Source organism: Diadema setosum, chromosome 10 (assembly GCF_964275005.1).
Source record: "Diadema setosum chromosome 10, eeDiaSeto1, whole genome shotgun sequence".
Taxonomy (NCBI): Eukaryota; Metazoa; Echinodermata; class Echinoidea; order Diadematoida; family Diadematidae; genus Diadema; species Diadema setosum.
In genome coordinates this window covers 34,976,226-35,003,829 of record NC_092694.1, presented here as the reverse complement: position 1 = coordinate 35,003,829, position 27,604 = coordinate 34,976,226, and the positions used below count along the sequence as shown (strand labels likewise).

Sequence of the window (27,604 nt, the reverse complement as noted above, 5' to 3'; positions counted from 1 at the left end):
GAAACACCAAAGGGGGATTGACACGCACCTTAAACTCAATCGACAGGCTATTAAAGGACACCTTTGGTGAGGTCGACACCTTAAAGGGATACATAGCCAAGGCGGAAAGTCAATTCAAACAAGTTGAAAGTAAGCATGCGGAGCTGGTCGAAAATATAACAGATGAGGCGACATTCGAAGAAGAGGAGACCTGGATGGGAGAGTGTGAGAGTAGGTTTGTGGAGACCATCGTACGTGCGAGAAAGTCCATTGGGTCCGCAAGCTGCCGTGAGCCGCCTACCTCCCAGCCTGTGACGCCGTCAACTCCCCAAACTTCTACACCATCTGTTGTTCAAGATCCGGCACCGCAAGCCGAGACTGCGTCATGGCAACCCCGATCTACAAGTCCAGAACCGATTGCTCCCTTAGCTCCGCCCTTTCCGATGCATCGACATTCATCTTGCACACCTAAGATGCAGAAGATGAAATTTCCTACTTTCAACGGTGATATCAAGGACTACTAGCGTTTCCGTACCTTGTTTCAACATTGTGCTGCTGACCTCACAGAGATAGAGTGTTTTTACCAACTCACTCAAGCCATGATTAATGCTCGCGAACGAAACATGATAAAGGGCTGCATTAATGTGCAGAGGGCTTGGCAGGTACTTGATGAGAAGTACGGAGACCAAGACAGAGTTGTCGACAGTCTTCTTCGTGACTTGGAAAACCTGAAGCCGTACGAAATCAAGGGCAAGATTAGTCTAAGTGCCATGACTGGGTTTGTTCAAACCTTGCAGGTATTTGAGATGCAGGCAGAATCAATCGGCCTCTCTGGGGAGCTGAATAGTAAAATCATGCTAAGTCAGATCAAGCAAAAGATGCCTGAGGGACATCGCATCGCCTACTACAGAGATGTCAGAGACGAGCATATCAGTGACTCCCTTGGAGGCTTGGTCAAATGGCTACATAGACAGCTCCTACTCCAAGAGAAGGCGAAGTCACCATTCCCAGAGAAGACGAGTACCTGTGAGATGAGTCAAAACAGAGGAAGCAAGTCTTCAAATGCAGCAGCGTGGAATCCACCTAAGCAGATCCAATCTAAAGAGGGGAAGCGTTCCGGGGTTCCCAAGTGTCCTCTTCATGTCAACTCGAATACGCACTTCCTGAAAATGTGCATCAAGTTCAGGAACCTCAGTCTAAAGGAAAAGTATGGCGTCATGAAAAAGAATGACATCTGCAGCAGATGTGGTCATGACAACTGTCCTGCAGGGAAATCCCCATACGACCACAAGCTATGTCAGTTTGCGTCGCCATGCAAGGTTCAGAGTTGTGGAGATGATTCCCACTTCTCTGCTATCTGCCCTGTCGTATATGGAGGGAGAGATCAAGGCTCGTCATTTCCACAGGATCGCAATGTGCCACCAGCACATCCACACACAACTTCAGCGAGTGTGAAGACTGTCGCGAACAAGGACGCAGGCGCACTACAGAGCGTCCTTCCCACTGTGATGGGATATCTGCGACACGGAAATAACCGTCAGCTGGTGCGGATTCTCTTAGACGGTGGAAGTCAGGCTGCCCTGGTAAGAGAGGGCATCTTCTCCAAGACCGAGAAAGATATCTATCAGGATCACGATCTGAGTCTGGTTGGCGGTACCAGGATCAGACGAAAGCTTCGACTATTAGATTGTTTCATCGAAGACATCGGGGGAAACTTGTCGTACCCAGTTTCCGTCACAGAAATAGACAAGCCTTGTGGAGAAGCCCCTGTCGTGCAAGCAGAAGACCTCCAGCAGTATCACCATCTACGGGAAGTGGATATTCACGCCGCCTCGTCTGAAACTGTCGACATGTTGCTTGGCGTTGACAACACGCACTTGATGGTATGGGAGGAGTACATCCTTGGGGAAAAACCTGACGAGCCAGTGGCGGCGAGATGCCCTTTGGGATGGTTTATCCAAGGAGGACGTTCAGGAGGCCCTACAGCTCTGCTTAACTACGTCAACGTGTCGGCAATCGGTCCCCTAGAGGAGTTCCTCGGCCTGGAAACAGCAGCCTTGCAACCGAGAAGATGTAAGTGCTCAACAGAGATCTTGAACAGAGGAGCAACCGAAACCATGGAGCAAAGTGTTTCTCAGCGTCAGGACGGCTCGTATGAAGTCAGATTGCCGTGGAAGAAGTCTCCTGACAGTTTGCCAGACAACTACGACTACGCCGTTAAGAGGTTGCATGGCTTAGAGAGACAGTTCAGAGACAGGCCTGAAGAGTGGGACGTGTACTGCAAGCAGATGAGGGACTTGCAACACAGAGGTGTCTCACGTCGTGTCAGTGACGCAGAAATTCGACAAGACAGAGAAGCTGGGAGAAAAATGTGGTTCTTGCCACATTTTGCGGTAAAGAAAGATTCAACAACTACCCCAGTCAGGATCGTCTACGACGCAAAGGCAAGATTCCAAGGTCATTCTTTGAACGAGTACCTCGTGAAGGGTGAAGACCTGAATGCTGATCTGTTCAACGTGGCTCAGCGTTTCAGAGAGAACGAAGTAGGCGTCATCGCTGATATCAGAAAAATGTTTCAGGTAATCAAGATCCGCCCGGAAGATACAAGGTTCCATCGGTACGTCTTTCGAGAAAACCCGAACCAACCCATTCAAGTCTATGAACTCACTACTGTGACATTCGGAGACAGGCCTTCTCCAACGGCAGCAATTGTCACACTCAGGCACGTCATAGATCGACACGCACCCGATGATGAGCAACTGAAGAAAGTCGTCACCGATCAATTCTACATGGACGACCTGAGTGAATCTGTCACCAATGTCAAGGAAGCCGTCAATCTGAAAGCCAAGCTTGTAGAAACGCTTGCTAAGGGCAAGTTTGACATTCGCAAGTGGCAGTCGAACGCACAGGAAGTGTGTGACTCTGAGGAGGACACTCAGACCGCATCTGTGTTAGGAACAAAATGGAACCTTTCGACTGACACACTTAGTGTGAAAAAAGTCAAGCCAATGGAAGATGTTGTCCTAACCAAACGCAAGTTGTTGGCTCACACCGCATCATACTATGATGTGTTTGGTATGCTTTCTGGAATGTTGATCCGGCCGAAGATTCTACTCCAGCAACTGTGGCAGTTAAATGTCGACTGGGACACACCACTCAACGACAGACCTGAGCTCTGTCGAATCGTCAGTGAGATCAAGGTGGATTTGGAAGCAGCATCTACCATAGAGATCCCATGATGTCTCATTCCTGAGACATTGCGAGGGAAAAGGCCATTGCCAGAGGTTTCTCTACACGGAGCCAGTGATGCATCTGAAGATGCCATGGGCATTGGCGTCTGGTTGAGGTGGTCAGAGACTGAACAAACGGAAGTACAGTTGTCCTTCGTCGCTGCAAGAGCCCGACTCACTCCACTCAAACAAACAAGCATGCCAAGGAAGGAGCTTCAGGCCATTCTCCTCCTGTCAAGACTGATGGTTGCCCTGAAAGATGCGCTTCGTTTCAACATCTCCTATTCGAAGATGTGGACGGATAGTTTGACTGTAGTAAGGTGGCTGCGGGGACAGTCCAAGTCCTTTCGCTCGTTTGTCGCATACAGAGTGGGCGAAATCACCTCAGAGTTCGACCCTCACCAGGACATTGCCTACGTGCCGACTGATCAGAATGTCATTGACGTCGTCTCTAGAGGCACCACCGCGGAAGGAATGCTTGAGGTCATCAAGGGACCAACTTACCTGAAGCAACCACCTGAGTCCTGGCCAAAGACACCGCAGAACATCCTGGACGACACTTCGGATCCAGAGAGGAAGAAATTCCATGTACGAAATGCGAAGACACTAGCGCTGAAAGTCAATGCAGTGGCTCACACTACCGCAATCGTTGATCCCACCAGCTTCTCGAATTGGCAAAGGCTGAAGATGGTCACAGCTCGAGTGTTATCTGTGAAAGATGTTCCAAAGAAAGAGTCGTTCAAGAAGCTTACTCAGCAGATTTCGCAGTGGCCGTCTGCCAAACTCCTGAAGGAGGCCGAGTTGTACTGGATACGTCAAGCGCAGAAGGACATCAACTTTCAAGATGCCAACATAATGCGCCTCGATCCGTTCTTCGACGAAGAAGAAAAAGTGTATCGCGTTGGAGGTCGCATTCGCCATGCTCCGGTATCATACGACATTCGTCATCCCTATCTCCTCCCAAGGGAAAGCCACATCAGTCTACTGATTGTCAGAGATGGACACTCCCTTGCTCTCCATGGAGGACAACTCAGGACTGCGGCAGAAGTGAGGAGAAGGTATTGGGTTGTCGGTGACACAAGGCTCTCCAAACGCGTGGTGAAGGAATGCATCGTGTGCCGCAGGCATAGAGGAAGACCAGTCAAACAGAAAATGGCGGACCTCCCAGAGTGTCGTGTGAAGCCCTTCTCGCCGCCATTTCAGACAACGCTCGTGGATTATCTCGGGCCGATAAACGTGAAGGTCAGCCGCAACATTACTGCCAAGGGTTACTGTGCTGTGTTCACATGTGCGGCTACCAGGGCTGTTCATCTCACTTGTGTCCAAGACCTTTCGACACAAGCTTTCCTGCAAGCCCTGGATCGCTTCATCAGCATCAGGGGTGCACCGGCCACCATCATCAGTGATAACGGGACCTGCTTCCGTGGTGCTTACAACACGATCAACACGCTCAATCTACGACTGGACCAGACAGAACTGAGGGAACACTGTAGTAGCTTCAAGGTGCAGTGGAAATTTGGGCCTCCTGGTGGACCCCACCATCAGGGCGCTGTCGAACGCATGGTGCAAGAAGTCAAGAAAGCCATGAAGCATCTTGTGAAAGCCGATCGTTTGCCTTTCCCTGAATGGGAAACAGTCTTCTGCCAGATTTCGGGGTTAATCAACAGTCGACCGATTACAGCTGTGTCATCTTCACCACTTGATCATCCCCCTCTTGCTCCGAATCATTTCCTCATCGGGAGAGGAGATCTTCCGAGCCCAGATGTTCCCTGTGCGCAGTACAATGGAGACTTCAAGAAGCGGAGAGAGCTGTGCAACGCAATGGTCGACAAGTTCTGGAAGCGTTGGATGGACTGCATACAGAAGCTCTCACCGCGCTCGAAAAACCAACGTGCAGCAGAGAACCTACAAGCGGGTGACGTTGTGCTCGTCATCGGAGAAGACAAGAGGCGCGGCACTTGGCGAATGGCTGAAATCGTGCAGACCTTCCCTGGTGACGATGAGCTGGTTCGCGTCGTCGAGCTTCGATACGCGGACAAGTCAGTCGCAAAGAGACCTGTCACCAAACTGATTCTTCTCATGAAGAGAACCGAGAGAGTGGACATTTAAAGTGTGACTGAAGGACTGAGTAAATAATCGCGTTCATCTGAAGAAAGGATTCAGTGTAGCCTTTGTTTGGTTTTCCTCGTTTGATCAGAACATTTTGGGCTACTGAGTTCTTGAATTTGGTTATTAACTCGAATAAGCGATTTCTTGCCTTAATGGAGACGGTGAAACTTAATTTTACTCTGTTTGGACATTAGAAAGCATTTTATTTGAGTGTTCATTTGTCAACTGGTTTGAATTTCACTTTAGATCTATTTAGGTCTCGACCTTAGAGCAGTTATCTGTTCGTTGTTGTGTAAATAATCGCATTATTGTACACGTTTTGAGTGTTTATAAAGTGACTTCCGTCACGTTCAAGGGGGCAGGATGTCATGGAATGATACAGTATACTACGAGTCTCAAAATTAGGGTCTGAATTATAGACTGTTAGCAAAGAGTTCCGGTCAGTCGTTCCACAAGAGCAGCAGTTTGCTCAGCAGTTGGCCACAGCAGTTTGCTTATAGTTTGGGTTTCTTGGACAATCTGACGAAGTCCAACAATCCAAGGAACCACTCATTCCAACACAGTTGTTGAATATATATAATATATATCACACTAGCAAGCGCAAGTTTGCAGTATGCACAGTTACACATCGCCGATATATGCTGTGTAACAGAATAAAGAACCCACATCACGTTAAACCGAGGATTTCTTTGTTCTTTATTGCAACAACGTGTCCATCTGAAGAGATTGCATACGAATCCATCACAATTCCTTTTTATTATGCTCATGGCTGTTCTGTTATACTACTCGGTTGTTGCCATGTGAACAGACTCATGCATATATACATTTAGTTACATGCTCTCTCAAATTCCTGCCCATCGGTGTTTTCCTTCCACTTCTAGTAAGACCTTCGGTCGTGTCGCATTGCGTCCATAGTTTCCCCTTCTTTCTTTCTTTCCTTTCTTTTTTTCATGCGGCATTGCAGCTGGCTGGTATATCACATATAGGAATTGCAATTGTTCATGTTTTCCATTTTTCGAATCTTCCCCCGTGTCTACGGAAGCCGGAATGTTTAAACCCTTAAATTTTGTCGTATTCACAATATCACTCCCATGTCAAAATTGCTATTAGAGCAACTGCTATAGTGTGCAGCATGTGGTTACTTGTTCTCATTTTATCACACACATACTATGTGAGAAGAATCTTCTGTACCCCCGAATATTAAGTCATTCTCTTTTGTTTATCCTTACTTTTGGTCTTTAATTTTTCCCGTGCTCCTCATCCTGTACCCCACACTAGGCTTTTGTTGGGACCTTCACTCAATAAGGTTTGCTTTTTAGTAGGTTCCATCGTATTTCTCTTTGCATCCTTTACTTTGATTGAAAATGACACATCGACCGCTATGTATTATGCTTGTATTCCTATTTCTTTATGTATGTATCCAAGCTGGACATTCTGTATTATCATATTTTGTTATATCATGTATTCTTCATCGCGAAATACGAAAATAAAATTGAAATTGAAAAATTGAAAATTGTGATTTTGCCATTCTTATACATAAGCCTATACAGAACAGAGGTAAATGATGGTATTCGAAAACATCTTCCCAGCAAAAATGACCTCTATATACTGTATTACTCTTTGCCAAAACATGTACAAATTTCAAAATTCACGTCTTACTGTAAAGCCTATTTTGATGGAATTCCACACATTATCCGACTTAACTCTACTAAAATCTCAATGTCGATGTGACCATAGTGTTGAATTGGCTTTAAATACAGCAGGATGATAAAAAGTGAGATTTGCTGCTATGCGATCTGCTACATAATTAAGAGAGAGATTAATGTAACTAGTAACTAGTAACTAGTAACTTAACTAGTATAACTGTAGGACGACAGGCTTTCATGTGGACTATTTCCGTTAGTGGACTCGATAAACAAAACCGTGATTAGCAGTATAAATGAGGTACATGTACTTTATTCATAAGTGAAATGACAGCTAAATAGGTGATACAAGACACGTTAGCTACTCAACAGAGAGATGCCTCTGAGGGCGTTTGGGTACTGGCACAATATCGTCATACTGACCTTCTGTTTATTTCGTTTATTTCTTGTCCAAAGGTAATATCTATGTGTGTGAACTCTGTGCACATTTGACTCATCGGATCACAAAGGGATAACATGTTCAGCAGGTTGCACACATGTCTTAAACTAGAATGCTACTACGCAAATTACACTAAAATGCATCCATTATAAAGCAGATATCCGCTGTTTTTTCAGCAAAAATTAAATCATAACTTTGGGTAAACTGCAATAGAGAGACTTATTGGTGACTATGGCACATACGTCAAAATAGACTTGAAAGCCTAAATATATGAAGAGTTTGTTTGCAAAAACCGATAAGTCCATATCAATTTGTCAAATGGAGATATTTGCAATTAAAGGTCAAGAAAAATAAAGAGAATAATAAGAAAATTTTTGCTTCTTTTGACCATAACTTCAAAAATATACCTTTATATGTAGCGAACAATATATCATTTAAAAGGTATTATTTTGTACCTTATGACAGAGACCGTACTTCAAAATCTTCAAAAATGGACTTATCGGTTTTTGCAAACAAACTCTTCATATTTATGGACAATAACAAGTGACCCAAGGGTAAGGTAGGATCTACACTTTGGATGCCGATACTCACGCTTGCAGGATTGATGCGCGTTTGTTTGATTATATCAAACAGGTCCCTCCTGCCAAATTTATTCAAAATTTCAAAATAGCAGGGAATGCAACGTAGATGTTAGCATTTTTTGGCATGTTAGGAGAAAATAAGCATAGCAGGAAGAAAAGAAAGACAGAAAATTAATATGAAAGGCGTGGAGAGACGGAATACAAGGGAGAAAGACAGACTCGAGATGAGTGAAGGAAGTTCTTTGCAATTAGTCGTAAATGGAAGTAAAATTGTAATTTATCCTGTTGTCTTTCCTTAGACCTCCAGTTTTTCAGTTCGCACCAAAATAGGGCAAAATCAATTAATTATTAAGGTTCTCAATTGCAAATATACATATGCAATTTTTGTGTAGATCCTCTATTACAATATCATTACTTGTTCACTGTTAGTATCAATGAAAGTACGTCATTACCTGTCATGTGTCCAGAAAAGGACCTTGGGTATGATATGCTGTTCCTGTTTCTGTGTTTTTTGTTACTGAAAAATGACATGATAATATACATGCCATAAGTGTATTTATTTATTTCTTCATTCATTTATTTATTTATACCACAGAGGGCAGCATATCATTCCTGAGATCACGGCTAACTGAGATTTCTCCAAGGCTCAAAGAGAAGAGTACACTATCTAAGATCAAGATTTTGCCGCTGGATATACTTTAGCACTTCTTTATTTATCTATTTTGTGTATTTATTGCAAATCTTTATACAGAGTGGCCTGATTAGCATAAAATATAGAAACAGCATAAAATGGACAAACAAATTTCAAAACGATATAAAGTAGACACACACATCAAGTATTCAAAATAAAATAATATTATACAATCATGCAGATTTAAAATAAACCAGCTGCCTGTCTTCCTCAGGGCTCTCTTTTCGCTTAAATACTACATATGCTAATAATTTATGTCTCAAATATGCTATGTTGAATCATTTTCCTAATTTGGATCTATCCTACCGAAAGGAAAAAGTATGTATTTATTAAATCCTCCTTGGAAGGGAGTAGAAGTGTTGTTTTTTTTTTCCTGCTGTCTGCACAGTCCCTTTATGTTTTCAAGTGGAAGTAGCGCCAAATTATTACCTTTGCCTCAAAAGAGTGTACCACACAGTAAACCTACCTAACAGCGAAGGAACTGAAAAGCATCACCTTATATATTGAATGTACGTGTGATGTAAGGATGGTCTTTAAGGAAGACTTTAAAATTATTGATTACCAAGTTGCGCACAGGACAGGCAGTTCTATAATATTACAAGTCCCTTTTACAACTAGTAGTGTTGAAAGACCACAATACTGTTTTGAAAACAGATTGTGTTTCATGATTTTGAAAGGTACAGTGAACATTGTGTTCTGGCAGGCTTCGATTGATAAAGCAACCTCTCTATCTTGTGGTACATAGGCTCATACACATGTTTATCCCACATTAACACTTCCGTGTTTGGACATAGCCGTATACTTGCCACGACGGCATGATTTTCAGCAATATTTTCTCCTTCCCATTTGCCAAATCCATGAATAATATGGTAGGCATCCACTAAAGGCATTAACTCTCACCACACAAGGAATATTTTTCATGAACATATAGATCTTATTGGGTGACAGTACGGGTCAGGGCCACATACCTGACTTGTCTTTAACTTGTGATGCAATATTTTCCCTAAATAGTGAAGGCAGTATGGCAATATCAACGTATTCTGAGGGTCAACCAACATAATAATTATCTAAAAATCGACAGATTTAGTTCGCTTCCTTTCAAGAGTTTCACACAATTTGTCAGCGTCTAAAGATGCAAATTATATAAGCCACTGAGTGTCTTAAGTAATGATTTTATCCATATTCATCAACAGTAAGGGCAAAGACATTGAACTTCTTAAGTCACCACCCAGATATGCAGCAAAAAGTCATGCCCAGTTCCTTACTAAATCTTATGTGCAGGCGAATTAGACTTGAGGAACTGCTTGTTCATATATACTTCATGAGGATCTTCAGTATTAATACGACAGGGCGTTCCGGATAAAGACAAACTGAAATTATAGTAGTCTGCCATATTACTCGTATGTGTATATTATAGTACTAAAGGGAAAATAGCCAGACATTATGTATGTATATATATATATATATATATATATATATATATATATATATATATAATGATTATGTAAAGTAATTAGCAGACCAGGTGTTGTCAATCAATACTATTAGTCATTAGTAGGAGCACACACACACACACACACACACACACACACACACACACACAAATCCCAAGGAAACTTATCATGCTGTACAAAACATTTCATTTTCATTTCATTTCATTTATTGTTTCTGTATGGTACAAATAATCAACTATGATCACTTCAGAAATATACTCATGGTTTATAATAACTCATGGCTGATTTTGCACGTGAAAAGTAAGGAAATCATTGTGACAGAGAACGGAGACACAATAAAAGAAGAAAAACAGTCAAGGTGCCATACAGGAGGACCCCCAGTACGCCAAGCTTAATATTGGGGCCTCATGTACATATTTTCAGGCACCTTGTCCCTTGCCAAGTGCTTTACAGACTGAGAGAATAATATCATGCTCTTGGTGTACAGCATGATAAGTTTCCGGAGGAATTTTTCTGTTCCCCTGCCATTGACATACAATCAACTGTAATGCGTATCCTTTCTAAAGAGGTCGACCTTTCGAAACTGGACCTTCCTGGAGAAACCGCTGGGTGCGCATGCGCAAGGAATGTAATAACAACTGCTGCTCTAATCAATAATTAGTCGCAGGCTTTTCATTTCGAGAGAAAGCTGTTTCGGGGAAAGTACCATCCCTATCAAATGTGTAGGTTATCCTCAACACATACCGTCAACTTTTTTTAAACATCGACCAAACGGGAGTGCACAAATTTATAATTTATACTTTTTTTGCTACTTAATGGCATTCAGATATTACGTGGGGTGCGACAAGTTTTACTCGAAGAATTGCCTTCCTCAAGTTTTGTGGTAGCGCGTTTTGTTATGACGCTTCGATATACTATGATCGAAATATGTCTCCGTGTCACGAGTATGTTGTTGTTCATGTCCACTTTCAACTTGGGAAGAGTAACTCCGCTGCCAAGCTGCGTAGATCGCACATGTTCTGCAAGTAAGTTTTTTTTTTTTCATTCCATTACAGAATAACTTGTTGTTACATACATAATTGTCACTGATATTATGCTCTATCGTACTGTTTATTTCACGCATTCTCAAATGGAACTTTGCTAGATTCTTTTAAAATCACGTCACACAAAGATGTTTGCCCATTGTTTTTACAAGTTGCTATTGACATTATGTATTTATATCAGGAGATGGTACCCAAATGGAATAGGCTTTACTCTAATTTTTATTTTTTTATGGTTACCAATAGAGTAAAACAAGGTGGGGTTCTATGTCATCTCATGTATTTTGACTGCAAAATATATGGATGGGCTCCGTCACCATTATTGAAGGCACTTGGTAAAGGATGTTTACATGAGCCATATGTTTCGTGGTTCTTTTTCATATGCTGACGATTAATTTTGATCATTTTATCCCCAAGTAATTCTGTTCTGAAGGAAATGTTTATCATTTGTCAAAATTATTATTTCATTATTTGAATTAAAATCTAACAGGGATGAAAGTCAGCTTATATCTAAATGTGATAGATTAAAGAGTTGTATATTTGAGGATAACAATTAATGGAGAATACGACAAAGTTGTGGACGAAATAAGTTACTTATCACATTAGTAATAATGGCATGCGTGCTGATCTGTTCAAAAACTACTGGTGTTTTTAACCGTTAATATAATATTTTAATGTGTAATGCTAAAAAAGCAAGGTATACAAAGTATGACGTACATAACGCCCTTTTTTTTTTTTTAAAAAATGCCATAGCTTTTACGGTTCTCAGTTATGTCCTTATTTAACTTTTCAATAGATGCGTCATTTAGACATTGGAGAATTGCAATTCGTGGGATATAGGGCGTGGAAATTTCCATGAAAGACACAATCCTTGCCGTATCTCAATACTAAGATGATGAGTCCTGAAATAGGATTTCATAAAAGGTGTTTGTGTTTGACAACAAAATCTTTAAACATAAGGAAGGTGAAATGAAATTGCACCCACATAGGTATGAAATAATTACTTGGTATGCAGAAAAAAACAAATGTAGTCAGATGAATGGAACCAAAATAAATAAATATATATATATATATATATATATATATATATATATATATATATATATATAAGAGATATAAACACACACGTGCAAAGGCAAATGAAAAGAGAAACACAGTCATAATAGAAACACGCAAACGTGACGACGTAGCAAAAAGTAGGAATTACAGTAAAATACTGTTAATATGTCACGACCATGCCGATATCTGGGACTTTCTTACATAAATGTTTTCGAGATATCTTGGATGTTTAGATGAATTCTGTCAGCCTTTCGGAAAGGAAGCGTGCAAGTACTTCAAGAAATTTGAGTAAGACAATAACACCAAAATTAATGCATTAATAGATTATATAGTCCGGGAGCCAGCGGGGGTCAGCCTAGCTGAAAAGGTTACCAATTTTTATGTGTATAGCAATTTAGTACATATGCCCCTGAGTATGGAAATGCACGTCTGGCTGGTCATCGGTGGTGGGTGTGGCCAGGGGGGCCACAAAAAGGACCCCCCAAAATTAGGCTAGCCTAGCTGGAAAAGTAACCCCAGGAAAACAACTGGAACTTGTTCGTTACACTTACAGGATAAACGAATGACCATTGCCAGACGTTTTAAGTGGTGGGGGGTAGCCGCCAGACACCCTTAAAGACCCAACTCCAGCTAAGCTAGCCTAGCTGAAAAAGTAACCCCATGAAAACCACTGGAACTTGTTCGTTACACTTCCAGGATAAATGAATGACCATTGCCAGACGTTTTAAGTGGTGGGGGGTAGCCGCCAGACCCCTCAAAGACCCAACTTTTTCCAGCTAGGCTAGCCTAGCTGAAAAAGTAACCCAATGAAACCCACTGGAACTTGTTCGTTACACTTCCAGGATAAATGCATGACCATTGCCAGACGTTTTAAGTGGTGGGGGGGTAGCCGCCAGACGCCCTTAAAGACCCAACTTTTTCCAGCTAGGCTAGCCTAGCTGAAAAAGTAACCTAATGAAACCCACTGGAACTTGTTCATTACACTTACAGGATAAATGCATGACCATTGCCAGACGTTTTAAGTGGTGGGGGGTAGCCGCCAGACGCCCTTAAAGACCCAACTTTTTCCAGCTAGGCTAGCCTAGCTGAAAAAGTAACTAGTGAAACCCACTGGAACTTGTTAGTTACACTTACAGCTAAGATATATGCATGACCGTTGCCAGACGTTTTAAGTGAGGGTGGGGGGGGGGGGGGTAGCCGCCAGACGCCCTCAAAGACCCAATTTTACCAGCTAGACTAGCCTAGCTGGAAAAATAACTTCCTGAAACCCACTGGAACTTATTCTTTTGATACACTCAAAGGATAATTGAATGATTGTTGCCAGACAATTTAAGTGGTGGGGGTAGCCGCCAGACGCCCCAAAGACCCAACTCTTATCAGCTAGGCTAGCCTAGCTGAAAATTAAAGTAACCCTATGAAACCCACTGGAACTTGTTCGTTACACTTACAGGATAAATGCATGACCGTTGCCATACGCTTTAAGTGGTGGGGCGTAGCCCCCAGACGCTCTCTAAGACCCAATTTTACCAGCTATAGGCTAGCCTAGCTATAAAAGTAACCTCCGGAAACAACTCCCTGTATAGATTTGTGGAATTCATTCTGGTTCTTGAGCAGAGAAACACTTTGAAAAACCTTAAACAAATTACACTGAACAAGGATGATGACATAGAATGTTCACATATTTCAGAAATGATAGCAGTGTAATTCCATAACAATACCGCTTGCTTGCGAGTTCACCTGTCTATAATCTATGCATGCCTTATTCTTTTGTTCTGCTTCCTTGAGCCCCAACTCATGCGTTCTTATGGTGACTCTGCCATGTCATCATCCTTGTTCATTGCAATTTGTTCTATTTTTGCAAATATTCTTATTCTTCATCCCAATTATCACAAATTCTGGAACTCTGTCCTCAGTATAACTAATTCATAGTTGGTACAAATGTAAGAATCTGAAAATCACCCGGAGGTCTCCTTTAATGGGGGAGTTTCTTGAGCGCACAGGGAAACATGCTTTGAAATATCAATAGGGCAAGTGTTGAGACGAAATACTGTAGAAATATGAAAATACACAGTGCTGTGGTTTTGGTAGAAGAAATAGGGTATCTGTATTTGTCCTCAGTGAGAACCAAAAAAACTTATTTGGAAAGAATAATAGACAGCAAAAAAGAATTGCCCAATCAAACATGTCGGGATTTTTCTCAAACATGTTCTCATTTTATATGCAGAGTAAAACAAAAACAAAAAACAAAAAAACAGGGACGGGTACAGTATCCGGATGGAAATTGGTGGGATGGGCGTAAACCCGCGGGTATTATAACCTGCTGACGTGAAAAAAAGACAAAAACTACTTTCTTTCTCTGCCTTGGGGAGAAATATTCATCAATTCCATTTTGGAAATGTTGAAAATCACACAACTTTTGATGAAATCGTGTCCTACAGTATCTCTTCTTATATGAAGGCTTTTTTTATAATTAAGTTTCTTTCCTCTATGACCATGATAAAACAAACCCCTGATGATTAAAACAAAAGACAATCAAAACTTGGCAAATGAACTCTTTGGACATTAGCAAAAGGGAATACATTAACAGTTTTTGCAAACGCTTGATACAATTGTCTAATACTCCATGAAGCTCATAAAAATACAATTCTACTGCAACAAGAAATCCATTCAGTAAGACTCGTACTCAGTGTACATAGCTTAAAATGCCAACTTTTAAAAGATAATGCCCCAGCTTTTAAATTTACCTTTAAAATGGGAAGTAAAGCTCAACACCTTTGGCCTATGACTTTTTAGGTATACCGTATCATCTTACGGTTGAGGAGATGGGTAAAGAAAAATTAATAACGAAATAAAACTTCTAGGAACACGCTTCACATTACTTCACCGTTTTCTTATCTTAAGAAAGAAACGAAATATGAAAATTGTTCAAGAGTGTTTTTGAACATAGTACATTGCAAAAGCAGAAAAATTCTGTGTTTTTAAGAAACATAAGTCATAACAACAAGGCATTCATGTCATATCTAGTATTGCATGTTTTGGTTTGGAAGGTTTTGGATGCTAATATTTCAAAACAAGTTTATGCTCCGGCACTTAGATGAACTTAAATGTAAAGTAATGATCAACCTCTCTTGCCAATAAACTCAACATTTGCTGTTCTTCAGTAAAATATATGTCTGAAACATATGAGAAACATGTCTAAGAATTTGTCACGTTCATATGAATAAGCTCACAGCAACAACAAAAATATTATGTTATCTATAAACTAACACTGCATGTACTTAGTTTTGAGGGATTAAGATGCAAAATGTTATGACAAAAGCCCCTACGTGGCTACCAACATTTAAACATCCTTCAACTTCTTTATCATATGAGCTCATGTGTGTCATCTTCTTGTTGAGAAGACGAAGATGAGTAATGATAAGATAACCAAACTATCAACTTTCCTTGACATGCTTTACATGAAATCATTATTGTCTCCTCTTAACGAAATTGAAAAACCAGAACATCTGACATTGTTCAAAATCGCAAAGGAAACTTAGTGTTTGTAACCACTATGACACGTGTCTACAGATCTGTCACGCTCATAAGAAACGTAACTCACAGGAATATAATTTTATACAGTAAGTACTTGGTTTGGAGGACATTTAGATGCCAACTTTTCAAGAATAATGCTCCAGCACTGACATTAACTGATGAAAAAAAAAGGAATGCTCAGCTTCTTTATCCAATTATCTCATAGGTAATTCCTTGTAGTTGAAAAAAAAAAACGAGTACACATAAAAATATAGACTTCCCGTAACATGTATCACAGGTCATGATCTCCACATTTGCTCCTCTTAACAAGAAATAGATATATATCTAAATTTGTTTTAAATGACCTTTTAACAATATAAGGAAAAACATGTGTCTGCAAAGGCTTGACACGTGTCTAATACTCGGTCACGCTCATATTAAACGTAGCTCACAGGAACAAGGAATTCATGTGTGTATAAAATAATACTGCAAGTACTTGGTTAGCTAGGGATTAAAATGCTAATGTTTTAAAGCAAATGCTACAGTAATTAAATGTTCAACTTCTTTTGATATAGCCAATGAGCTCATGGACGTACTATAGGAATTAGTATTATACCTTGTAGCTGAAAAGACGGTGACGAGTAAAGATAAGATAGCAAAATAGAGACTTCCAGCTCATAACATGCTTTGTACACACTAAGGAAAAAAAAGGTTCACTTTTGCACAATTTAAGGGTGCAAAGTGATGTCGCACTGGCGGCTTCCAATTGGTTTTATTTCGCACCCTCAAGAAATGGGTGCAAAAGTTGCACCCTGCGCAAGGGTATAATCTTGCACCGTGTGGGTGCACCATTGCACTTCCAGAGAGGGTGCAAAGTTTAACCCTTTATTGAGGGTGCGAAAATGTTCCCTTGGGTGCATCTTTCCACCCACACTAAGTGGTGCTAGATTGCACCTCTTCTTGAGGGTGCATCTTTCCACCCACACTAAGTGGTGCTAAGTTGCACCTTTCTTGAGGGTGCGATCTTGCACCCTTTACCTCTCGGCGCACCTTTGCACCCCGTGTAGCCTTTACATCTTGGTGCAACTTTACACCCTTGGCGTGAGGGTGCAAAGAAACACCTAAAGTTCCAAGATTGGGCCTTGTTTTGTGGGTGCAGTCTTGGAACTTTGGGTGCTGCTTTGTACCCGCAAGAAAGGGTGAAAGTTACACCCCCGGGAACGACTTTGCCCCCTTGGAAAAGGCGCAACCTCGCACCGAAGGATGCAAGAATTGGTATGATGTTGCACCTATGTGGTGCTTATTTGCTCCATGACTGCTGCAAAATTGCTCCTTTAAAGGAGCAAGTGAGTGTCACTGCCTGCTCCTTTATAGGGGCAATATTGCCCATCATCTCAAGGTGCAACTTAGCATCACATAATCAGGTACGATTAAGTCACTTAACTACTCTAAACCTTGAATAGTGCGAACTGATCTAAGCCTATATTTGCTCAGTATATAACTTATGTTGTTGTTGCACTCTGCAAAGTAAATAGGATTAGTGTAACTTGGATCTTGTGAATCATGAAATGTGTGTGCGTGTGGAATTTGTGAGTCGTGAAAATGTTAATGTAAAAGTTAACTTAGTTGTGTTTGAATAATATACTGAAACCAAAAAAATTACCCAATTACCTTTTCAATAAGGTGAGCACTAGAATCACTATCTATCAAACAAACCCTCTCGGCAAGAGTATACATCTGCATGAAGGGAGAGATGAAAATATGATATGCAGTTGTCTGGATACGTTTTATTCAAAACGTTCTTGAATGCGCACTTATTCACATAATCCATAAGAATAAGATATGCTTCTTACCAGTATTCAAAACCTCTAAAACAAGAGCATGCTTCTTACATTTCTAAAGTATACACCATATCTTAAAAACAAAATGTAAGAGGATTTAAGAAGCTGTTTGTATGCATTCAAACGAATCCATATTTCTATCTAAAATCTAAAACGTATCTTGTAAAATGGGAATTTGTTTTATAATGACGATGCCAATTGTCTTAAAGTCCTTATCACTACATGTCTTGGAGTTCACGCTTATTGAAAACATGAGATTCTTGGCATGTAGATTACAAGTATGGTTTAAAGAGTTAACTGAGATACGCATACGGTATACGGGCATTTTGATGAAAACATTTAAATACAAGGTACTGTAAATAATATGAAAATCAAACTTGATACCAGCCCTTATCGGCAACCAATAGAGACTATGTAGGATTGCAGTTATGTGTTCAGATAATATTTATTATTGTTTTGGGTGATACACGCATTCCGACTGATTTGGGATCAATTCGAGTCACTCGAGCTGAGATTCCGGAACTGCAATGAGCAAACCATCATTATGAATAACAAAGTGACTGAGAATAATGCATATACCAGTTTCTGTTTCGTTGTTCTACACAGAAAGTTGTTTCGTTTTCCAATCCTATGCAGGCACACAGAGATTTACAGAACTCAATCATCTTTGGCTATAACGCCATGGTCGCGTTGAAAATGAATGCAGCTTATCTAACTTAACCTGTAGTTACTGAATACGGTACTACTGTATATTCAATTTATACATATTATTCGGATGATAGAACCTGTCAAAGAGTAAACTGCGGATATCATATACAATTGTCAAATTCACTTTCTGTTCTATACATAGTATCAATGGAATGTTATGAACCACTTCAGCATTACCAAATCATGAAGTATAAGAATATCATAACTATTTCCCTGAAACGGCTGCATTTGTATGAGCGGGAAGAGTTTGGCATCATACATAGCAAGTGTCGTGACTACAAAATTAAATACATGTATTATACAAGGTTTCAGGACACTTTGAATCATGCCCCCCCCCCCAAAAAAAAAAAACCCAACAACTAGTGAAATGTTGTGTACCCTACTTCCATTAACCTATGATCTTTGACCTTTGAATACATGGCCCGCATTTTTTCAACGAATAGGCATTTGGATGCAACGTTAAATAAAAGAAAAAAACGTTTTAGGAAAATACATTTAACCACTTCAGAAATAATTATGGAACAAATAGCAAAATATTGACACGTTCACTTCTTCCGTAATGACATGACAGAAAACTTTCCTCACTGAATCGTTCGGCCGTAATTCATGTGCAAGTCATGGATATATACTTAGTTCGATTAAAAGTATACATTGAGTCATTGCAAAAGTATCTAATGAAAAGTATGCTTCAGAACTACATCATTGTCATTTTTTCTATAACACTAATAATATAGAGTTATTGTTCCGCCATATTGCCTAACAGGTCGTTGTCCTACGACGTTTGTTCAGCAAATAAGGCACAGAATTTAATTTTGCACTTGTTGCCAAAGACTTATCAAATACAAATCAAATAACTTACCAAATATTCACCATCTAACAAGGCAAAGGTGAAGTGATGTCTCGTCCACGTATCGACTTTGTGATTACAGAGATTTTCAAATGGTATAGTTCATTGACTCTTTGACTGTTGACGTAGTCGGACTTCACCAATATTAACACTTGACAACAATCATTAGATGATCTGAGGAGTGAATTTGGTGGTCATATAGCTCAAAAGTGTGGAAGGTTATTGAAAGAACACCAGAATACTATGTCGACAGTGTTTACCAGGTGAGATACAAACTTAGAACAAGTTCCAGTGGGTTTCAGGAGGTTACTTTTCCAGCCTAGGCTAGTCTAGCTGGTAAAATTGGGTCTTTGAGGGCATCTGGCGGCTACCCCTGCACCACTTAAAACGTCTGGCAACGGCCATGCATATATCCTGTAAGTGTAAATAACAAGTTCCAGTGGGTTTCATTAGGTTATTTTTTTCAGCTAGGCTAGCCTAGCTGGAAAAATTTGGGTCTTTAAGGGCGTCTGGCGGCTACCCCCACCACTTAGAACGTCTGGCAATGGTCATGCATTTATCCTGCAAGTGTAACTAACAAGTTCCAGTGGGTCTTTCACTAGGTTACTTTTTCAGCTAGGCTAGCCTAGCTGGAAAGTGTTGGGTTTTTGAGGGTGTCTGGCGGCTACCCCCCACCACTTAAAACGTCTGGCAATGGTCATGCATTTATCCTGGAAGTGTAACGAACAAGTTCCAGTGGGTTTCATGGGGTTACTTTTTCAGCTAGGCTAGCCTAGCTGGAAAAAGTTGGGTCTTTGAGTGCGTCTGGCGGCTACCCCCCCCCCCCACCACTTAAAACGTCTGGCAATGGTCATTCATTTATCCTGGAAGTGTAACGAACAAGTTCCAGTGGTTTTCATGGGGTTACTTTTTCAGCTAGGCTAGCCTAGCTGGAGGTGGGTCTTTAAGGGTGTCTGGCGGCTACCCCCCACCACTTAAAACGTCTGGCAATGGTCATTCATTTATCCTGTGAGTGTAACGAACAAGTTCCAGTTGTTTTCATGGGGTTACTTTTCCAGCTAGGCTAGCCTAATTTTGGGGGGTCATTTTTTTGGCCCTCCTGGCCACACCCACCACCGATGACCAGCCAGACGTGCATTTCCATACTCAGGGGCATATGTACTAAATTGCTATATACATAAAAATTGGTAACCTTTTCAGCTAGGCTGACCCCCGCTGGCTCCCGGACTATATATACTAAACCTTGTGTTATTATACTTTTATTTTGTGATAGAAGTTGGAGTGAAAGTCACATTCTGCAATGCACGATGCCCCAAAGGTCTCGACTTTTGAAAAGAAGGCTCAGAGGATATGGTCTCAAGAGGAAAGATATTTCAGGGAAAAATTTTTGTTACCTGAAGTAGTAACGTTGTTTCTCTCTCGCACACATCAATGCGAGTTTGTTTTTTAGTGAGTTGTAGATAGGATTAGGAAATGAAATGGAAATGATGAAAAGAAAAGTTAATGAAGACATCTCCATCGATAATTACAGATGGTTTGTACATCGGTTGTTATCAAGAGGAATGCGTGCAGAACAATCACCAGTTCAGTTTCGGCAGGTCACTTATCATCGATAACTGCACGGCGTTTTGCCGAGAAAGCGGATATCGCTTTGCTGGAATCTCCAACGGGACGGAATGTACATGTGGATATGAATTCGAGTGTTTAGACCACAGTCATCGGCTAAATTTAACAGACAACTGTGGGATACCTTGCCCCGGTGATAACGAACAATGGTGCGGAGGATGGGGGAAGATATTGGCCTATATAGGTGAGTTTGGCTATTTAAACAAGTTTTGGTTATGTTGACAAAAGCAGGAAGGAACGTTCCCGCTAATCAGTCATTTTTATGTGTACTTTTGTTTTAATTATTAAAAGATAGTATTATTATAACGACAATTCATAAATCATGAAGTCTACAAGTCAGTTAAGTCACACCATGCCACTTAAGGGCAGTCTGGGTCTATATAGTTCAAACACGAGGGTAAGTTGTAACATAATCGTCTTCTCAATATCTGAACAAGAGTCGGCGTTACTAGCTGTACCACATCAAAGCATAATCTACAATCTCTGCTTGCGAAATGTGATCATGCCTTCCACATAATAAAGAAATGAGGTGTAAAAAGACAAAGAAACTGTTTTTACTTCTCTGATTAAAATTTTGAAATATTTGACATGGTTTTACTTCATTAAACCCATCCACCTCCAATTCAGGAGCCAACAAACAATCCTCCGTTGGAGCAGCGTTGGCATAGTAAAGTCGACACGGCCGCTATCGGTAAGCTGACGTTGGCTCATGCAGCGTTGAGCCAATATCTTTATGGTCGCCACTGATGGACGTTGGATACTGGTTCTTGTTGGCTATCCTGCGTTGGGCCAACATTGGCAGTGTTCAGCAAGGTCGTAATCGGTTGAACTTATAATGGAACAACTTTGGGTCATTGTCCTACTTTTGTCAGTGATTCACGGTGGATATTTTGTTGGCTATCAAACATTGAGCCAACGTTGGCAATCGTCTGCAATGTCGTAGTCGGTAAACTAACGTTGGCACAACGTTGGGCCATTGTCAGTGATTCACGGTGGATATTGGGTGGCTATCTTGCGTTGGGCCAACGTCGCCAATGGTTGGCAACGTCGTTGGTCGTAATCGGTGAACAAAACATTGGCTCAACGTTTGGTCATTGTCTTACTTTTGTCACTGATTCACGGTGGATATTGGGTGGTTATCCCACATTGGGCCAACATTGGCAATGGTCGACAACGTCGTAGTTGTGGTCGTCCGTTATACATCATACAGTGAGAGGGCCTTGACAAAAGGCTGTGTGTGGCACTGCTGTGTGGTATTGTCCTGTGGTAGTCCTTTGTAATATTATGTCAAGAAAAAACAAAAACATAAATGCCTTATGGTATTTTGCTGTGATACTCTCTATTGTATTTTCTGTGCTTTTGCTAAAGTGGTACTGTTGGGTGGTTTTGCTGTGTGGTAGTCCTGTGTGGTATCGTCCTATGGTAGTCCTGCGGTACATGTCCAAAAACAGAAAAAAAAAAAAAAACCAGGAATTTCATCTCTTTTTTTTTTTTTTTGTGGTACTTCCTATTGTATTTTGCGTGGTGCTGCAGTTCGGTATTGCAGCAGGAGTACCGCATGACATTTTTGTAATGTACAGTCATGTGGCAGGCCTACATCGATATCGATCCTTGTTTTTGTTTTTGTTTTTGGTTTTTTTTTTTTTTTTTTTTTTTTTGTCCATTTGTTTTGTACAGGATTAGTACACACTTCAACCTGTCTTTTCAGTTAAGCGTCTTTGCTGTGTAACCTGGAATATCAAGACGTCATATCACGGAATACGGAAAATATTCAGTGGTTTATTGACGAATGAGATTACAGAATTCACGATCACTAAAAGATAAATTACATTATCACATAGATACCACATGCAGCCAGATATTCAAATTATCACATGCAGTGATATGAGTCGGTGGAGCCTGTAGTACATTACCACACACTGTCCGTGGTAACATACATTCTCGTTGTGGTAATTTATGTGGTACCACGAGCGTTCAAACACACTCACAGACAGACAGACAAACACACAGACACACATACACATAAGCATGCACAAATATGCATGCACAGACAGGAACACCGCTATTCATGAACACATATTAATTTTCAGATCAGCTTTTAACCGATTTGTCCACAAAACTATCTAAAGTGTAACAAAGCACCACGTGTGCTGTCAAAACTTATCCCAACAGCGAGGGAAGTTGTCACAAAATCTTATGGTTATTGAATCCGTAATAGAATTACGACATATCATGTTTTTCATGTTTGCTTGACTGTCAAATTTTTTACTCTTTCAAATAAACAAAGGGTATTAGTAGATATATATTTTTAAAGAGAAAATGAAATAAGTTGCTCTTTTTGTTTGTTTAATAGGCAAAATTTTAACAATTATAGACCCGAGTCTCCCCTAAATCGCCACGATAATAACGTTTATAACCTGATATCTTGCCAGTGATGTTTGAAAGCTTTTTATAGGCCTTGTTTCATTGTCCGGTTTTGACTTTCTCTTTAGATGTAAAGGATCACCACTAGGTCATCGAAAATAGATTTGTCTTCTGGGTTTACGTATATAATCACTAACATGCCATACACTTTATCTTCATGTCTTTCCGCAGTCTCTTCCTCAATTAATATCTCGACGGCCGGTGCTTGTGATGAGCCGAATGGTAAGTGTCTGTACTGAGGTGAAAGTTTCCAGTAGAACATGGCCGGCGGAACCGGGGGGCTCGCTGACCCCCCCCCCCCCCCCCCTCCATTTTTTTTTCCCGGAAGTGCGTAAGTGGCACTAGAAAGTAATAGATAGAAACCTTGTCAGCTGAAGAAACCAGGAAATGGTAGAGTAGGATGAGCTAAAGACCTTTGTTTGTTTGTTTGTTTGTGTGTTTGTTTGTTTGTTTGTGAGCTGAAGAAACCCGGAAGTGGAATGGGAAAGATGACCTGAAGACCTTTTTTTCCTTTTTTTTTTTTTTTTTTTTTTTTTTTGCCTGTCAGCTGAAGAAACCCAGAAGTGGCACCAGATGTTGCGCTGAAGGCTTTTTTGTTTCTTTGCTTGCTTGCTTGTTAGCTCATGAAACCAGGAGATCCCCCACTTTTGAAAACGATGAAGAAGGATGGGTCATCTTGGTAGCTTCCAAGAAGGGTATAGTTCTCCGAATATAGATAGTCCCTCCTCTAATCTAACCTGAAGAAATTAATAGATTATTGAATCGACGTGCTCACCCTTCCCCTCCCCCCCCCCCCCATAAAAAAATAACAACAACAAACAAACACACAAGATCAGATCATTGCCCATCTTCCCCAGAAAGAAAAAAAATCAAGATAAATGTTTTCACCTTCCTTTGAAATACATGAAGAAAATATGATGAAATTGAAGCTAAAAAAAGATGATGGGATCTTTAGGAATGCTAGCATAATATGTGTTATATACGCTCAATATTAGAAAGTTAGCCGAACTGATAGCCTTGCTTGTGTGTTTGATTAAATCATATTCGAATAGTATGGATCATTATGCATTTTTATTTCAAAATGTCGTTTTCTCATGGGGCATTGAAAGTTTGGTTGGTTTTGATTGGCTTGATTTACTGTTGTATTGGCAGTGTTTAACAAAACCAACATACACACATAACAGAAAGGTAACTCCCCTAAATAAATGTCACTTAAAAAAAAAAAAAAATCTTAACCAAAATTATTTCGCAGGCTATTGCTACACTTATTGACTAATTTCTATGTGAAAATAATGGCAGTGATCTTTATAGTCATGCACGAGTGACCTTTCATCCACGACAATGGTCACTTTTCAAAAGTCACAGAAGTTACTTTGTGGAGTATGTGAAACATTCTGCTTCTGGTAGATGTTTCAGTGGTGTTGTTGTTTCACTTATATTTTATTTTGCCACCCCTCCCTTATTTTACCTCGCGGAATACTAAATATTTGCGATTTGCGAGTAAAATAAGGGCAAATATGAAAAAAAAAATAAGCAGAAGGAAAGTGAAAAAGTCGATCCCGATCAACACGATTAAGAACCACGATTAGATAAGACTTGCTGCGTTTTGATACAGTCCAAGACAATCTTATGCGATGATCACGGTCAAAAATTAATCGTGGTAATCGTAGAAAATTTTTGAACCGTCCAAAAATTTTCTACGATTAACGCGATTACCACGATTGACCTCATGATCTGATACAATCTGATACGATCTAGTAAGATCACCACGATTGCTTCCCGATTAAGACTACGATTTCAATCGTGGCGCCAATCGTGATAGTGGGAACCCCGCTTAAAGACTGAACATTCAATGCCCATCTATAACAGTTGAGGTTACAGCAAAGCTGTCTTTCAAAACTGTCGAAGTTAGGAAAGTGTGCGATTTGTTACAGAATCACTGCCTATTGATAGAGCCGCATGGTGGACAACATACCGGCAAAGCTATTGAGATGCATCGCATCTTGGATAGCTCACCCTATGTCAATCAATATACCAACTACACAGTGGCGGATCCAGAGGCGGGGGGGGGGGGGGGGGGAGTCACAAGTAATTTCAGAGGTCTAAAACGAGTTACAGCAAAGAGTTCGAAATTTATCACGCATGTTTGCATTTAGGCAATGTTTACAGTACGTTTTATCACTTCTTGAGTTATCTTTAAAGTGCTCTCACCATAATAACCCCGACATTACTACCTCTTACGTCTACACCCATGTGTTGATGCTTATACGTACTGGTAATGATATGTATTATCTTTCAATAAACTGAATGGGTTTTGTAATTCTATAGCGTTAGGAGTTCAAACTATGGATAAAACAACAGCACTTAAATGTTACATACACAGAAACAAAATCCGTCGTAATCTCGTTTCACAGACCCCCCCCCCCCCAATACACACAAATACTAATGACTTTTGAAAATTTACCATTTTTTTTTTCTTTTATGTGTGCTCATTGATTCTCATTTTCACTCAGAAAGTTTGTCAATAAGAGTGGGAATATCCTCGCAAAATCATTATACTTCTTTTTTTTTTTCGATAAAATGTTATGCTAATCTGATAAAGGGAGTTACTTCTTTTTGTTGGTTATAGCGTATATATTGATCTTTGATTAATCCTATTCTTTTTCGTTCTCTCTAGAGCAACCTTTCGAATGGCACTACAAGTATTATGTGGTATACTTTGCCGCCGGAGGGGTCTTAATACTTGTTATCAACGTGCTTACAACGTGTTGTATCATCAGAAGGTACTCATCTACAGTAGATCGGGTGTCAACTCTTCCTCTTTCGCGTCCACTGCCTTCAAATTAACCCCACAACTTTGTCAATGTTTCAGCATATGATTTTATCGATATAACAGGCGTTGGGGTGAGGTTACCGCGAAAATAATATATGATAAGATGAGACATTATCTTCTCCGTTTCGAGAAACCATGTTCCATCTACCACAATCGTAACATATCTTATCCTCACGTCAGAACCTCAAAGCTTAGGCTTTATCAATATTGCTGGTAGAGTAAATATATATCCCCCGGCATTGATTGCTATTATAAAAATCAGTTTTAGCATAATAACTTTTATAAGTTTTTTTTTTTTTTTATTCGCTGTTACATTATGATCCATAGTTGCGGTCACACTACGCGAAACTACGCGTAGATTCACTACCTAATAGGCACACATGTATTCTGTTCCGTGCAGTTTGGGAATTGTGACCACTGCGAAATTTCTGCCTTGAATTAGGGAAGTTTTCACTATTCACGAAACTTACGTGTAGTTTTGTTGGTAATGTGAGCGCTCGCTCAAACTTCTGCAAGTTATCGAGAAGCATACAAACTACGTGCAAGTTTTACGTAATGTGACCGAGGTTACTGTGAATGTTAAACATGGTTACAATTATATTTGAATACCTTACGTCCTATTATTTCACTTTCAGATGCAAAAGACGTCGTACGGTGGCCCTTACGGCTTCCTACCACGCTGATTCCGAGCCAGCGACCTTCACTCCCCACATGACGGAAGTCAACCTTAATGCCATGATTGACTCTCCTCTGAGAAGCTCAACCTTACCAGCGCGTACGGGAAGAGCCAACGGCATAGCATCGGCCGCCAGTTCTTTCAGCTCACGTAGTCACACATTGTCATCACGACGCAACGGTAGCACCGCAGCCCTCCAAACCTCCGCCATCGACGACGACGACTCCGGCGGAGAGTACACACAGCTGCAGCATAGCTACCAGAAGCAGATCTACATGACACCCTTTGCGGGTAACAGCATCCGCGCGAAAGGAGAGGGTTCCGCCCGTCCAGCTGAAAGGCAAGACGACACGTGCGCCATGCTACGAGCAGGAGCTTGCTACAGCGAAGAGAGACTTGCGACCCCACACTTGTACGACGTTCTGGAGGAGGGTGGCTTCGGACACGCACTCGATAATGGGATCAATAACGAAGGTGCTGAATGCTCATCGTATACCGATGTGGAAGACACACTGTATGAAGGAGAGAGAAATAGAACTGGCACTGTTGGGAGTCGTCGCAGTGCCCAAAAGAAGACGAAGGACTATTTCGACATGACGTATATCTAGAGACATTCGTTCGGCGTTTTTTCTTTTTCCCTCCTCAGGCCCTATTTGTTCTTACCCATACATCAACGTCAGATGTGAATGTAAAATATCCAGGGGAGCTACAAAACACGCACAAACACACATACAGACACACACAGACACACACACACACACACACATAAAGTCATGTTACACTTCTCTTTGCCAAAAAAAGTCAAAGTGAATAAACAACAGTGAACAACAGAAAGTTACGTAGTGTAAACTATATCACGCTTTCCCGACATGCCCGAAATACATCTTCCTACAGCCATGACAGCTGTGGCG

The 27,604-nt window shown here is 40.7% G+C and overlaps 3 protein-coding genes across 3 annotated transcripts; all 3 read left to right on the top strand.

Annotated features, from left to right (window-relative positions):
• Positions 1 to 602: 602 nt before the first annotated feature.
• On the top strand, positions 603 to 3,218 carry LOC140233967 (uncharacterized). Its single transcript, XM_072314055.1, has one exon. The coding sequence runs from the start codon at positions 603 to 605 to the stop codon at positions 3,216 to 3,218; it is 2,616 nt and encodes an 871-aa protein (XP_072170156.1).
• A 189-nt stretch (positions 3,219 to 3,407) lies between these two features.
• On the top strand, positions 3,408 to 5,318 carry LOC140233966 (uncharacterized). Its single transcript, XM_072314054.1, has one exon. It carries the CDS (start codon positions 3,408 to 3,410, stop codon positions 5,316 to 5,318), a length of 1,911 nt encoding a protein of 636 aa, XP_072170155.1.
• A 5,706-nt stretch (positions 5,319 to 11,024) lies between these two features.
• On the top strand, positions 11,025 to 27,301 carry LOC140233965 (uncharacterized). The gene is made up of 5 exons (XM_072314053.1): positions 11,025 to 11,142; positions 20,666 to 20,944; positions 23,356 to 23,406; positions 25,862 to 25,967; positions 26,653 to 27,301. Exons 1-5 carry the CDS (start codon positions 11,025 to 11,027, stop codon positions 27,299 to 27,301), a joined length of 1,203 nt encoding a protein of 400 aa, XP_072170154.1.
• Positions 27,302 to 27,604: the final 303 nt, after the last annotated feature.